Source organism: Bos taurus, chromosome 5, assembly GCF_002263795.3.
Source record: "Bos taurus isolate L1 Dominette 01449 registration number 42190680 breed Hereford chromosome 5, ARS-UCD2.0, whole genome shotgun sequence".
Classification (NCBI taxonomy): Eukaryota; Metazoa; Chordata; class Mammalia; order Artiodactyla; family Bovidae; genus Bos; species Bos taurus.
This window is the reverse complement of record NC_037332.1, coordinates 42838417-42855192: the sequence shown is the minus strand read 5'-3', so window position 1 is coordinate 42855192 and position 16776 is coordinate 42838417. Positions and strand designations below refer to the sequence as shown.

At 36.7% G+C, this 16776-nt stretch overlaps 1 protein-coding gene across 6 annotated transcripts in view; it reads right to left on the bottom strand.

Annotated features, from left to right (window-relative positions):
- PTPRR (protein tyrosine phosphatase receptor type R) overlaps positions 1-16776 on the bottom strand; it is a 273204-nt gene that overhangs the window by 29535 nt on the left and 226893 nt on the right. For all 6 annotated transcript variants that reach the window (XM_059886567.1, XM_010805079.3, NM_001113261.1 and 3 more), the window contains 2 exon segments: positions 12028-12107; positions 11464-11601 (listed from right to left, as the gene is read on the bottom strand). In XM_059886567.1, coding sequence (XP_059742550.1) covers positions 11464-11601; positions 12028-12107 — 218 coding nt within the window.

The window sequence follows — 16776 nt, the reverse complement described above, 5'->3', positions numbered from 1 at the left end:
ATGTCTATGTCAAAGTTAAGTTATATTTTCTTAACTATATTTAATAAAATAGTTAAGTTCTTGTAGATTTAAAAGAGCAACAGCAAAAAAATTACAGAATTACAGAACTAAAGGAAAAGACATGTAACATATCAGAAACACACCTCTGGGGCTCTATCATGCTAAGCACCAAATGCTCTATGTGACAGAGCCACAAGGAAGTCACTTCATCTAGTGGAATCACTGTTTTTCATCCACTACAATAAAAACACATTTGCCTACTCTACATTCTGGTCCTTTTCCAAACAAAGTAAATCATTTTCACCTCTATTTCCATGCTATCCCACCCCCAAGACTATCAAGCAATCAGGCTATCAGGCTTAGTCTGGCTAATATAACATTAACATTTAAAAAAAGAGAAACCTTCAGCACAGGGAATTATACTCAAAATCTTGTAATACCTTCTAATGGAAAAGAATCTAAAAAAGAATCATACATATATCTGTATAACTGAATCACCTTATTGTATACCTGAAACCAACACAGCACTGTAAATCAACTATATTTTAATAAATTAAAAAAAAAATAGCAATCTTTAAAAAATAAACCAATTTCTTTCCCTCCTCATTTACGAATTGCCAAATGTCTGAAATTTCCCCAATTTGTTAAAGATAATCATACTAACCAAATTGCCTGGTTGCTTTCAATGGAGCATCAATTATTTCGCTGCAAGACCCGAACTATTGTGTGACTTAAAACCCATGCCTCCTGGATGAATCCAAGAAGAGCGACAAAGAATCTTGCAAAAGGTATTGAACAAAGAAAGAGGCATTCAGTGGCCCAGCAGTCAGGCGTATGTGCCCCATTGTCCAGGATCTGGCCTGAGTAGCAGGCCCCTCAATAAGAAGGTGGCTCTTGAAACTGGTAAGAAAAACTGCCAGGCAGGAGCTCTCAGCTTGTACCCTGACTCTTAACAATACAATCCAGGCTTGTGCACCTACTTGATAAATGGAAGCACTGCTTGCTTCTCTCCTGAGCTTGCCGGGGCCCTCTCGAATGTTTTTCTTGACTCTTTACCAAAAATGCAATTGGCAGCCGGCTCCCAGTAGACAATGTAATGTGACTTGTTCGTTCAAACAACCCTTAATTAGCATCCCATCTCCTTTCTGAGATACAATAGCTTATTTTTACACACTGAATACATTTTTCCCCTCTTTAAGGAGGATGTAGAAAAAGAGACCAGATAAGTGTGGGTGCTTTTGAATATGAGGTGAGCGAGAGCTGCAAATGTGGTTGTTTCTAAGGGCATCAGTTCACATTTGAATTATTTTTGTGAGTAGCTTTTTACGGTTTCTTCATTGTGGTGTTAACAATGATATGAAAAAGAAAAATGCAAGGAAGGAAAGTGCTCTCTTAAAGATAATATTGTGAAATCACACTAATTGTGTGTAATTCGAAATAGCACGCTATGTAGCAGAATATAACCCCAAATCATCACTATTCTGTTAGCTGGGCCAGTTCTTTCAGTAAAATTGTCTATTAATTCCAAGAATTCATAATTTGGAGGACAAAGAGGTTTCCAGAAGGTTATGTGTCTCTTGTACAAACAAGTAATTAGTGAACCTTGACTGTAAAGATCCTGGACATCAACCAATTTTTCATCATCAGCGGTTTACAGCAAAAGTAGAATGCAGTGCAAAGCAACGCAAACCCATATTTTTGTAATCTATTTTTTTTTCCTTTGATCATCCCTCTCACTCTCACCACACTAGGGTTATTTGTGTATAAAGAAGAAGCAAGTCTAGCTAGTATATTAGCTGCCTGAAAAGAAAATCTATTTTTAAGTTACTTTTTTAAAAAATTCTATGCATTTAAAATCAAAGAAATTTTTGCTTTATGAGCTAAAGATGTATCATCACAAAAGAAATGGCTCTAAATAAACAAAGAGATACTTAGTTGCAGTTGGGTTATATTTGCGTAAAAGAGAATGGATCAGATTGTCTAAAATTATTATGGTTTTAGTTACTCTAATTCTTAGTATTCCACCTAATATTACTAACATAGATGCAGGAATTTAATATTAAAAGCATCTTTACCAAAATATATCATTGAATCCCTTCCATGATCATTTGTGTTAAGTAGAAAAGAGAGTAGATATTGTTATTGTTATAATTTTTTAAATAATTTTACAGCTGAGAATACTGAAGCTCAGGTGTTTTGGTAGGGGTCTCTGAGAACATTCTCTTGGAGCCAAGACCCTTTGAGCAAATATCACTTTATAAATCCAAGCTTTGGTGTTTGGATTTCTGCTCCAATAACCAACTCTTTTCATTACCATTAACCAATACTCTCCCTTCCCTCTGTGAAATACACTGATACTCAATGGAACACTGAATGCCCTCCATCCACTCTCTTACTAAGTCCAGTACTTCTGTCACTGTCTGCTGAGCTGTATGTTTCTAAGTGGTATTTGTATCCAAACCTCTTAAGGACAGCTGCATTCATTTAATGAAACTTTACATAAATTCATGAAACATGAGGGTAAGAAGAAAAAAAGAACTTTTCCATGAAATAATTGTGTGAGTTAATTAGGTTTTCATGGGGGGTGGGGGAAGTGGATCAGTAAAGAAAACTGCATGCAAATCAGGTACAGGTGAGACTTAGAAAAGGGCAAAGTTTGGAAATACAGACAGAATTCTGCATTCATATGGTTTTATAAACTTTTCTATGTTCTCTCATTTTAAAGAAACTGAAATGGGACATTTTAATGATATATAAAGGGCAGGAATTACACAAACTACATGACCTGGAACCAATATTAAAAATAATAAAAGACTGTCCCATAATAAAATAATGAACAAATCTGAATAGGAACAACTGTACCTGTTTTAAGACAAAATAAAAGAGCTTTTTGCTGTGTTTGAGTCTCCACTCTGACGTTTTTGGATTATATGTGTCAAATAAGAGGGCTTCTAACTATAGTTAGAAATAAACCAAGTTACAGCAATTGAATGGAGAACAGCTGAATTACAAATTAGGGTGCCGAATTATACCTCGAATGTAAGCATGTTTGAAAGAACAGGTGAGTAATATTTCTTAGGGACTGTCAGCCTCAGAATTCCTGGCCACTCTTAATTGCTTGTGCAGCATAACTGTCCAGCCCCCGGTCATTCAGGAAATAAGCTGAGGCTGCTGGGCAGTGCTGGGCAGTGCTGGGTCAGGCTGCTTCTCTAGAAACCAAATATCTAATTCTGATCGTCCAGAACAGCTGAATACCGGTCAATGGGTCTCCACTGTCCTTCAACATGACCCTCCCTGACCTTGTTGACAGACACTCTGACTATGGGACTTTGCTCATTTATTTTCATGCTTGGTACAGAGTGAATCCTCTTGTCCACCCCACACTTCACAGACTGACCTCTAACTTGAGCATGACTCCCCCATCACAGTTTCAATCCACACTTTCAAATTGTCCACTACTTTGAATGAACAGACCTTACACTTTTTAAGTCAAAATGCTTTATCCGTCCCCTCTTTCCTTCTTAGAAAGGTTAGAGATTTTAAACCAGGACTGTAAGCAATCCCAGGTACTGCTCTCTGGCCGCAATCACTGCTTGGATTAGAACTTTCTCCCTTCCCACCTTAACTAGGAAGAAGACTTGAGGAGGGTATGTAGAGAGGTGAGAAGGAGGAGTTGGGAGTCAGATCGCTGGCTGTTTAGCCTGGGCAGGTTGCTTAACTGCCCTGGACCTCAGTGTGTTCTTTCACTGAGTTTTACAAATAAGCTTATTGTAAAGATTAATTTCTAAGCACACTGTTAGTGTTCAATAAACATTAGTTACTTGGAAGATCAAACAGCCCAGTTTCTACACTTTCTAGGTATATTTGATGAACTTTCTAGATTATCTAACTCTAATTTTTTTAGCTAATTTTAAATAGTTGAGAAGATGTATTTTTATTTTATGGATTTAGAATATAACATAGTATAATTAAATTTAATTACTAGTGTTTTATCAGGAAAATTTATTTTCTCTTTAAATGTACAGCTTAAAAAGATCTACTTTATTTTTAACTATAATTTACTTACAAATCAATCATTTCCACCTGAATACCCATCAGATTTCATAATGAAACTGAAGGTAAACATGGGATATACTTGATTAATATTTATATTGTAAAGAAGCACTTGTTTTGGATGTATTTAATTAAATAAAGTCATCTATAGTAGCTGTGATTTGACTTAAGTCATTACTTGCATAAATTCATAAGATTCTTATAGGCTGCCATATATAAATTTTAAAATGCTCTCCTGATCTTGGTGTAAACTGTCTTCCATCTCTCTTACTCTACCATATGTTTTCTCCACTCCTCATAAGACCTAACACTGTACCTATATCTAATATTTAAAATTTTTGTTTCTTGTTTACCGTGTCTACTCTTTTAGATTGTAGCTCCATGAAAGGAGGGATCTTTGACTATTTTGTCAATAAAGATATAATCCAAGTGCCTACACTGGTGCTTGATGGTTGATAGTGGATAAATATCTGTTGAATGAATACACACACACCACTGGATGTTTTATAAAGAAGAACTAAGTACTGAAAGTCATCAAGGTTAGCTGGAGAATTCTAGATGCTAAAGGTAATGGTAATAGTGTAGTGTCTGTCCATGGAATTCTCCAAGCAAAAATATTGGAGTGCTTAGTCACTTTAGTCCTGTCCGACTCCTTGCGACCCTATGGAACTTAGCCCGCCAGGCTCCTCTGTCCATGGGATTCTCCAGGCAAGAACACTGCAGTGGGTTTGCCATTCCCTTCTCCAAGGGATCTTCCCAATCCAGGGATCAAACCTGGGTCTCCTCATTGCAGGCCTATTCTTTACCACCTGAGCTACAGGGAAGCTCAAAGATGATGACACTGTTAGATGTATTTCTAACATTGGGAATATATTTTTTCAAAAGTTCTTATCACTTAGGTCATTTCACATCTAAAATTATAAATTAATAATGAAAGATGTGGATAAAAAGATTGGAAATGACTTTATCTATTAATAAGGAAATGATTACATACATTTTAGCAACCATACAGTGAAATTCTAGCAGTCATTTAAAAATCATGTTTTTGATGAGTTATTAATGATACGGAGAACACTCATAATGTTAAAAGCAGAATATACAAAGACTACAGAACCCTCTTTCATTCTCTATAGTCTTCAGCAAAATGTACCATTCCAGGCCCATCTCCCTTCGCTCCCTACTATGCTCAGGCCACATCAAAGTGCTCAGCATGCTCTGTGGTGTCGTGTCTGCCTCTGTGTTGTTGCTTTGCCAGGTTTATGTTCCTCGTGCACCTACTTCCTCTGCAGGTCCCTGCTGAAAAACTGTAAGGCACATAAGAGCTATTTGGACAAAGAAATGTAATTAAAATAAATCTTATCCATAATTTTATCAGCTAGAGAAAGGAAGAAAATGAAATTGGGGAATACTTAAAATACAATTTCTTTATTTTGCTTTTTGAGGTTAAACCGCTTGCAAAGTGCTGAATAGGTCAATGGGCAAAATGCGTTTTTTAAGTATTTAAGTCACATAGGTGAACTCAGATGAAAGATGTAAATTTTAAGACAGAATATGGTAGTATTAAGTACTCGAGAGAAGTATTTCATTAGGCCAGATCACCAAGTAATGCTCTCACTTCGTGAACGATAGTTCGGTGTCTTATTCCTTCTTGAAGCCAACAACGGGTACTTTGTCTTTTAATGTCTTGCATCTTTATTTATGAGCTTCCCACTTAGCTCAGATGGTAAAGTATCTGCCCGCAATGTAGGAGACCTGGATTTGATCCCTGGCTTGGGAAGATCCTCTGGAGAAGGGCATGGCAACCCACTCCAGTATTCCTGCCTGGAGAATCCCATGGACAGAAGAGCCTGGTGAGCTACAGTCATGGGATCACAATGAGTCAGACACGACTGAGCAACTACCACTTTACTTTACTTTACATCCTTCTTTAGCCCATTTATTATGTTGGGGCATAATGAGTATGTGAGCTTTGGAATCAAATAAACCTGGACTAAAATTGGGACTCCATCACTTACTAACTTTGAGACTATAGGCAAATGATTTAAACTCTGACCTTCATTTCTCATCCATAACATAGGTATAGTAAATCTTGCTTTGTATAGATAGAGTGAAAATGAACTGAATTAACATATGAACTGTGTGTACTATATACATTCAACAAATGGCAGTCTGTGGAAAATAGTTTCCACTGTACACATAATATGACCGACATTCATAGCCACTTCTTTCTTAGCAGAAAGTCTGAGCTAGTCTGAGGACTTTGGAAATATAGAAATGCTTCTTGTCCTGTTTAGACTCATCCTACTCTAGCTTTTCAGGTTTTAGCTGCTGTGTCTTCTCTAGTTAAGCAATAGTTCATGTTAAAAGTTTGAACACTGTGTTTTCAATGTTTTATTTCTTTCAAGAGGAATTCCTTCATGAGATTTACGTAAATGAAGAAATCAAACTTACCAACAATAAAAGTGGCTTCTCCTTTCACACCATAGATGAGAACTAATTTGTCAGCTTTATTTTAAAATTTTTTGCCTATTCTTATTTAATAAAGTAACTATGAGAATATTGTGATGATTTAATAAGAGCTGGCAATTATTCTTTTATTTATTTATTAGAAAGTAGAAAGGTTCATGAAAATACAAAGCCTGGGAATTTCTAAAGATAACTCCACCCTCACATATTTTTGGAGGAAATGATTTTTGTCTATTTCAAACAATGACGCTTAACACAATTGAAAGTTGGCACATTTTTGGTAAACAGCATCTTCCTGGCAGTGTGAAGTCTACTGCCTATTTCTTTTGAGCCAGACTTTTCAGTATCATTTTGATTTGTAAAACATTAAAGTTTCTTCCATAGTATTCTTTGTACATCTTTAGAGAATCTGGATGGAAAGGAATTTTCATTTTAATTTAATGAGTAATCAATAATAACAGAAGTCAAAATCTTTATTGCAATATTTGGAATTATGACTGGCCATGGGAAAATACATGTAGCAAATTGCACACAGAAGTGTAACATAATGTATCAATATTTACTTTGATATTTCCAGAATATATATCTCAGACACTTAAAAAGGCAAGAGGCTAAAAATGGTAAGAAAAAATAATACCTTTTCCATTTCTGAATTATGCAGCCAAAGTGAAAAATAAAAACCTCAGTCATCCTTTATGTGGACATTATTTTTTCAAAAATTCTGGCTTTCAACAGATCTACTTGACTCTCCTATAGAGAACAAGAATTTTGAGAATGGTACCAACAGGTTTGCATGCTAAGTTGCTTCAGTTGTGTCTGACTCTTTGTGACCCTATGGACTGTAGCCCACCAGGCTGCTCTGTCCATGGGATTCTCCAGGCAAGAATACTGGAGTGGGTTGCCATTTCCTTCTCCAGGGGATCTTCTCGACCCAGGGACTCCTCCTGACCCAGGAAATCCAACCCTGTCTATCTTCTGCATTGGCAGGTGGGTTCTTCAGCAACGGTGCCACCTGGGAAGCCCACAGATTAGCTTCAGGTTTAATGCACTTGAAAAGGAAAGAACAAGACGGGCTCTATTTGCACATTCACATTCAGAACAGAGATGTCTGAGCATAGTCAGTTAACCAACTCATTGTCACTTTGAAATGCATATTTATCTCATACAGCAGTTCTCTTATAATGACAAACTCTGGTCTTGGGGACAGAAGGGAAGAATACTGTCTGTTAGGGCTTTGGCATATTCACCAATTATTCATATTATCTCTGTTGGCCTTTAAAATATGTCACATCCTACTTAACTTCTAGGGAATCCTTACTCACTAACCAACAATCTTGGCTTCTTCTGTCCTGTCCTGATGAAACCTGACTCAAGAACAAGTTACAGCACCATTGGCGTATCTCTGTCTTTTTGTCTAAGGAAACAAATATATCATAACATTTGAGGAATGAAATGCTCAGGACAACAAAAATTATAATTTATCTTACACAGTTACTAAACCTATGATCCTTGTGGGATATATGTTTTGCCAAGTATTTATCCTTAATAAATATGCAACAAATAATGTTTTCAGTGGAAAAAAAACTTGTTTCAAAACATTTACATCCTTATGTTTATGTAATCGCATAAATCACAGTGCTTTTTCTATGCCAATTTTGTATGATTTTACTTTTAATAAAAGAAATAGAATTAATAAAGGTATGAATGTTCTTAGAGAAAATACATCGTGACAATCTATTCAGAAAATGGTAATTCCAACCAAAGTGGGCAGGTGTAGTTCAGTCTATTCAGATCCAGGAAGCATTGCTAAATCTTGTGTAAGTTCTAAGGTGTCTGTGATTTCCTCTCATTCCTTTGTGGGTATTATTCTACCAAGTTTTGGCTTCTGCTGTTACTACTGAGAAGCCAATTGTTAGTCATTCTGGTTGTTAAAACAATCTCTGCAGTGTTTTTCAGTTCCACAGATGTGTCTAGCTGTGGATTTATTTTATTTATCCAGTCTAGGATTTACTGTGAGAGATCAAGTCTTTCACCAATTTTGGAAAATACCTAGCCAGTATTTCCTCAAATATTACTTCTTTTTTTATATTCTCCCTTTTCTTCTAAAATATCCATTAGACATATATTAGACATCTAAATATTGTCCTCTGAAATTCTATTTCACATTTTTGGTCATTTTGATCTTCTAGGTAATTTCCTTAGCTCTGCTTTTTAATCCAGTAATTATTTATTCAACTGTGTCCAGCTTGCCAATCAACTTATGAAGTTTTTTCATTTTAATGTGTATAATATTTATTTCTAGGCCCCTTTGGTTTGTTTTTAAATCTTCCTAGTCTTTTTTGATAGTAAATTGTTCTTTTGTCAAGTTTTTAATTTTATATTTTGTATGTTTAATTATAAAAAAGCCTATATTTACAGTTTCTATTGTTTCAATTTCTTATAGGTCTATTCGTTGTTTCTGCTTTTTACTTATGTTGGTTATTTACATGTGTTTCTCAGAAGTTTGACTTCTGGGTTTATATTTGCTGGGCTTTTTCCTTTGAAATTCTGTGTAGTGTTTGCTGTGCAGATAGCAGAAGACTTTGTTTTTGTAAAGTGCCTTACCAATGCAGTATTACTTTTAATTTTTTAATTAAATGAATATAAACTAGTTTATAAATGATTTATATACATTAAAAAATACTATTTTGTATTAATTACTTACCACTTGGTGCTTCCTGGTTTTTGAATTCTGAATACTCAAGAGTACCTTACTGTTGATCCCATGAGAAGGCCAGACTTTGATAGATTAATTCCTGTTATAATCCTATTTTGGTAGGCAGGTTTATTTCTGTGGTTCACCCTTTCACTGAAGGTATAGCCCTTGCAGGTGCTCACTTCGTGGAAGGTCTCAGTTCTAAGTCCTAGCTCCTGCAAGCCCAAGGCTTTGTCTCCAGTTCTTATATTGTCATGAAAACACAAATAACCTATAATTCTCTGGTTTTATGAATTTTATTCAGTTTTTTACTACTAGAATTTACTTTCTCCCCCAAGCTCTGCTATGCATGCCATATCGTATTTCACTCAGTATGACTGGTTTTTCAGATTATTTAGCTTGCCATATTAACATAAGTTCTATGTATACATGCATGTGTATAAATACACAGAGAATATACCTTTAAAACTTGAAGAATTTTTTTTCCTGCCATGAAGGTAAATTGTCACAGATATTAAACAACTGTGCAGGACTTGTCAGTGGCTTATTATGCTGACAAGTTGATATTGGGTGAAATAGCTAAGAATATTAAGGATTATTTTATTATGCTACTTTAGGCTTTCATATAAGATTCATAGAAATGCATTTATTTAGTAAGCATATAGCTAATGTAGTATACAACTTCATCTACTGGCCAAAAATATACTTTTTTTCCCAGGATAAATTTCAGAAAAAAATTCTTTGTCTATTGTAGCAAAAATGGAAGAAAACAACAAAACTTTAAAAGAACTTTAAGTTGCTGTTTGTGTACCTGAGTTTTCTGCATTAGCAGCATGGTTATACTATGGTTGGTGGTTGCAACTCACCAAAGGAGTAAAAGGGAAATTTCCATTTTCTTAAATTCTTATTGTCAGGGTGAGATGCAGGCATAGTCATTTTGATCAGAAAACAAAGACAAATGCTGGCTAAAATCAGACTGTAAATTATCTCAATAAGATGTCATGAAATGTAGGCAGTGCCTAGGATAGCACTCTTTGGGAATTACACAGTTTTATTTTTATGATGCAAAATACAGAAAGCATATTCTATAAGCTAGATCCTTAGAAAAGTTTACTAGTATGCATGTGGGGTCTAATTTTGTCTCTTTCTTGGATTTTGTTTTATGAAAATATTGAGAAAGTTGTTTGGTTTGGTTAACTTCAAATCTTTCTCCAAATTTCACTTTCTCAGTGAGGTGTATCCCCCTGTATAATACTGCAGCTTGCTCTTCTCCTACTGCTCCCTGCATCTCAGACACCCAGTCCCCTTATCCCACTCTATTGTTTTTTCCTACAGCATCTATCCCTTCTAATATGCTATACTCTTATGAAATTCTGCTTCTTGCTTTTTGTCTGTCTCCCCCTCACTAGAAAGTTAAAATCTACCAAGGGCAGGAATCTTTGTGTTTGTTTACTAATAAAGTGCCAGCAACTAAAATAGTATCTGGGGCTTTCCTGGTGGCTAAGTGGTAAAGAACTCACCTGCCGATGTAGGAGATGTGGATTCAGTCCCTGGTCCAGGGAGATCCCACACGCTGTGAAGCAACCAAGCCTGTCTACCACAACTGTTGAGTCTGCGCTCTTGAGCCCTCAAGTTGCAACTACTGAAGCCCGAGCACCCTAGAGCCCCTGCTCCACCACATGAGACACCCCCACAGTGTGTGCATGTGTGTGTGTGTGTGCGTTAGTCGCTCAGTCCTGTCCGACTCTGCGATCCCACAGATTGTAGCCCACCAGGCTCCTCTGTCCATGCTGAGAAGCCCGCAAACCGCAACTATAGAGTAGCCCCTGCTCTCCACAACCAGAGAAAAGCCTGCACAGCAATGAAGACCCAGCACAGCCATAAATAAATAAGTAAATAGAATAGTATCTGTCACTTAGTAGGTGCTCAAAAATTGCTCATGATGTAAATGAACAATTTTTTATTTCCCTGTTATAAATCAGAGTGATGATTCAGGGCCCCTCATTTCCTTACATAGATACATGGATACAAATGTGAATGGTGTATGCCAAGCACATTGATTTCACTGAAAGAAAGCTATCATTCATAGGACACCAATTACCATTTTGGGGGAGCATAAACTGACCTAGCTTTTAAGTGTCTTAACATCTTAAATTTGTTAGGAAGTATATGGTAATTGTCCTTAAACAATCTCTGTTCTAGAGTAACAGAAAAAAATACAATGTTCTGCACTTGGAAAAAGGTCATACCTCATTTTTCTCCTTGAGTTTTGTGATCATAACAATCACGGGACTGTCCTCCTGCCAAACCATCTGCCAGAAATCATTCACGGTGTTGATCATGGGGCCCTGTGTGGCGATGAATGCTTTCTCTTTGCCACTGTAGCCCTAGTTTGAGAAAAAAAGAAAAAATGTTGGCTCTGAAGTCCATGCCTTGCACTGAAAGTTTAGGTGAAATATCTTCAAAACAAAACAATTCTGCAGGTCCAAAAGCTACATACTTTCACGGCTTCATTGATTCAAGCACCACCATTCTAGTGGTTATTCTCTCAACAAGTCGAGCATAGCACATGGTACTGAGGGTTGTCAAGTGCAGTCCTCCCCAGAGCACCTCAGAGGGAGCACTGTGGCCACAGACACACAGGAAAGGAAGACCTACCGACATGGATTATGACCAAGTGAGCAAAACAAAACTTGCTGGTAACCAAGTTAAAACAAAATTAATCTATTCTGAGGGGTGAAAAAAAAACCCCAACAATTCCAGACAGTAAATCAACATGCTTATCAGAAAGAAATTTAGGTTTATTTACTTACCCTAATATAATTAGCATTGATGTAAGTGCTCAAAGAATCAGTTACATTTTTTGGTCTTAAACATACTCTACTGAGGGGATCTAATGAAGAAAACAAGAAAGAATAGGTTAGCCAGATTTACTCTTTTAAGTTTCTTAGAATGTCAGTGGGGCTTCCCTGGTGGCTCAGATGGTAAAGAATCTGCCTGCAATGCAGGAGACCTAGGTTCCACCCCTGGGTCAGGAATATCCCCTGGAGAAGGGAAGGGCAACCCACTCCAGTATTCTTGCCTGGAGAATCCCATGGACAGAGGAGCCTGGCAGGGTACAGTCCATAGGGTTACAAAGAGACATGACTGAGCACGCATGTATCTATCATCAGTTTTCTGTGTGTACGTACTCTAGTCACAAGGGTCGAGGGCAATCTCCCAACTACTCCACATTCTTGCAGATTCTGTGCTTTTGCACATATTGTTTCCTTGCCGTCTCTGCATGGGTAAGTTGTCCTCATTCTTCAGGGCTCAGTTCAAGAGATACTTTCTTCCTGAAGCCCTCCCTTGTCTTCCTGGCAGAATTAGGCATTCTCTTCTTTGCTCAGGCTGCTTGAACTTTATTTTAGTATTTAACATCTTGTATTTTAAGTGCTTCAATTCTTTCTTGCCCTCAATGGATTGTAATGAGCCCCTTGAGAACAAAGACTGTCTTTAATTAACTTTTATATCTTTTGTGATTTTTACTTGATATGTGGCTCAGAGTGGGTTTAATATTGAATTAACTTCAATTATAAAGAGTTAAAATAATGCTTTTCTTCTAGATTTTTCTCTTTTCATAGCAAAGGGGACGAGAAACTTCAATTTCTTTTCAGTATCCACTGATTATTAAAAGTTTCCACGAATGGCCTAAACCACTCACACTTGAAAAGAGGCCCACTTCCTTCAGTTTTTATAATGCCTATGATGTATATTATTTACTGGGAACTCAACCCCAAAATTGCTTAGAAGCAGGTTTCTTGTCAAGCTAAACTAAATTTATGTTGAAAACTGATAATTTACAGTATTTCCAAATATTTAGAGATCTTGAAATACTTAAAAAAAACCAAGAATATAATATATGATGAATAGGAGAAAATGAAAATGAACTGAAGCCTTTTTAAAGCTAGTGTAGTCTAATAAAAAGCTAAGTATTAAAAAGCAAAATTTTGTCATTACTGTCATCATGTATTATTGCTTTCATCTTTACTGTTATAATTTTATTCATGCAGTGCATGAATTCAATGTTACATTGGACACTGATCACATTTGCTCCTCTCTCCTGCTCTTCTCTTTTTATTTCCTTTGCTTTCTTCCTTTCATTCTTTTCTCCCTTCCCTTCTTCCTTACACCCTTTTCCTTCCTCCCTCCTTCCCTCTCTTCTTCTTTCTTCTTTCCTTCTTGTTTCTTTTTTCCTCTCTACAAAGTATTACACACACATAGGTCTGGTGTACAGAGCACATGAAAGTCTGCCCTCTTCTCCATCTCTTTACCTCTGGCGATCTTAGGTCTTCTATTTAATAGACAAAATGATACATGGATCCTGATATTTTGATTAGAATCACATCAGATTTTGTCAAAGGTTATACTGGGCTGACTCAGTGCACGTGAATTTGAGCGAACTCGAGGAGACAGATGACAGAGGAGCCTGGCGTGCTGCAGTTCTTGAGGCTGCAAAGAGTTGGACATGACAGCAACTGAACAACATACTGGTCTGAAGATTTCCTCTTCAGGAAGAAATGTGTTTAAGGTTTGAAGTCAGAGAGGAAGCTATTAGATAAGGGAAAAGTGTATCACTGCTAGTCATGGACAAAGGCAGAGATGAGAGGAATAGGACAGTTCTCAGAGATGAATTCAGGAGATGTGGGAAACGGACGGAAGGGCAGGGACTGGTCACACCTTCAAGGTGATTGGGAATCATCTTCAAGGTTGTTGTGGAAGAGAGAGAAGAATCTAGGCCTGCTTTGTCCAATATGGTAGCCACTAGCCAAGTGTAGGTAAATTCAAGTTAATTAAAACAAAGCAAAATTTAAAAGTCAGTTCCTTGGGACTTCCCTGGTGCTCCAGTGGCTAAGACTCCGCGCTCCCAATGCAGGCCACCCAGGTTCTATCCTTGATCAGGGGACTAGATCCCACATACTGCAACTAAAGCGCTCACAGGTTGCAACCCAAGATGCAGCATAGTCAAATTAAATAAATATTAAAAAATAAAAATAAGCTGCTTTCTTTTTTAACAAAAGTCAGTTCCTTGGGTGCACTCACTTTACTTCAAATGCTTATTGCCACATGCAGCTAATGACTATCTCATGGGAGACACAGGCTTGCCAGGTGGCGCTAGAGTTAAGGAACCCACCTGCCAATGCAGGAGACCTAAGAGACACAGATTCCATCCCTGGGTCAGGAAGATCCCCTGGAGAAGGAAATGGCAACCCACTCCAGTATTCTTGCCTGGAGAATCCCATGGACAGAGGAGCCTGGCAGGCTACAGTCCACGGGGCCACAAAAGAGTCAGAAGACTGAAGTGACTGAGCACTCAGCACCCATGGGAGATAGGGAACATTTCCCTCATTGTAGAGAGCTTTTGTGGACAGTGGTGATTTTGCCAATGCAGTGATGGTTATTATGTGAAAACAGGGCTCTTTAGTACTCTGTTTCTGAAACTGTAAATGTTCCCATAGTCAGTGTTCTTATTGTCTGGAATTGTTTCTGGGATTAATGATGAATTCACTAGGAAGATAAAGAAAGGAGAAACGAACATTTGCTGAGGGTTTACTATTTGTTGGAACTTTCCAAGCCATTTTCCACATATGATTATGTAATTCTTTCAACAGCCTTATAGGGTAGTATGACTTTTACTATTTTTAAGGGCAAAGAAAGGCTGGCACAGAAAAATGAAGTAGCCTGCCATAAATTGTAAATATTTTCGCCAGGATAGGAAATCAAGTCTAACTCCAACATTCTGCTTGAGTCATACAACTTGTTGCCTTAATGAGTGGTTCACTGATTTGCATATCTACTCTGTTTTAGGCACATAATAAAATAAAAGAGAAAACATAATGTAAGTAGGAAACATTACTAGACTTTACATTTTTAAATAAAAAGTGAAGACCAGAGTAACTAGGACTTTAAAATTTGATTTATATTGTTCTATAGTTGTATAAATAAACTGCATGGACAAAGTATACATAAAAATTCTTTGTTGTACAAAAAATTTCACACTGATATCAGTTTTTTTCCCATTGCTCTTGCAATTAAGACATAAAGATATTCTCATCACTAATATTTGTTTATATTATAAAATAATTTGATATAAATTTGACATAAGCACTTTAATCTGCCACTTAAGAATATTCAGAGCCAGGCTGACATTGTACATAGAACAAAAAAAAGCTACATTTTAATTAGTTCTTGGCCATCCATATTTCTGCTGCAAAGCATCCTCCAAATTATGCAGTCTCACTAATATGCACAAGCTGGAAGCTTTTAAACTTAAGAGTTTATTGTAGGTTAAAAAATAAAAACAATTATAATATTTAAAAGCTTATTCATTTAAAAATTATTTTATGCAATGTTTCAAACTTATCCCATCATACAGTCTAAAATAAACCATAAATAGCAGATTTTCATATTCATTCCCATCTTTTCTGATGATTTTCCAACCAATGATGTGACTTGTCCATGCTATATTTACTAGATTATATCTTGCATGACAGGGGGTTGGGTGGGGTATTCAGGCTACAGACATTTTCAACAGAAAATCCGTCATTTGCAACATCATTTGTCAGCACAGGTGCCCTGGTTCAAGTGACCCACCCAGTTCTGGGAATGGAAAAGCTGACACAGGACTATGAAGCAGTTGTCTGATAGCATCTGGGCAGGAAACAGAGAAGCCTGAACTTTAAAACAGTCCTAATAATTTCCAAGTCCTTCTGAGATTAGGTGGTTAAGTATAATAATTGCAATGCATGTTTATGCCCTACTTACTTATGTTTGGTAAATTTGAGATGAAAAAGCCTGAGAAAGAGATACTAGATGTAACACACAGCACTTTCATTCCCTTTAGCCAATTATAGTTAACAAAATATCTTTCAACAATAACTGTATCTTAGGTAAACAGGTTTAACTATAAAGACCAGTTAAAAATATGTTACTGTGAAGTAACTATTACAATGTGTTTCCAACTCTAACAGAAGGGGAATTCCATGAACACTATTAATGGTAATTCTTGCTCTATTAGCATAAATATGGAGAATTTGGAGGTTTATGAAGGAAATAATTAACTGAATTATGAAGACTCTACTATTTCCATGTTAATACTTTGAAACAAACCTTTGGGGCTCCATCTTTCCAGAGTTATTGCCCTGAGATGTCTATGGGTTTTGTCAAGATCCCAACTCCATCTGTTTGTTTAGGTATTGACAATATTGCTTCCTCTCCAAAGTATTTTTGTCTTTCTAGGCAAAATTAATTACTCCATCCTCCTACAGCACTTGGGCAACATTTCTATTCTGGCTGTTGTTGTTGTTTAGTTGCTAAGTCATGTCCTTTGCAACTCCATGGACTCTTACATTGGACATAATTACTCATTTACATGTATCTTCTCTGGTCCATGACCTCTTTGATATTATATGATTTTCCTTATTCTTTCCTGGTTCCTGGCATTTAGCTCACTGCTTGACATCGAAAAATTTCACGGTTGTTGTTGCTAGGTCACTTCAGTCGTGTCCGACTCTGTGCAACCC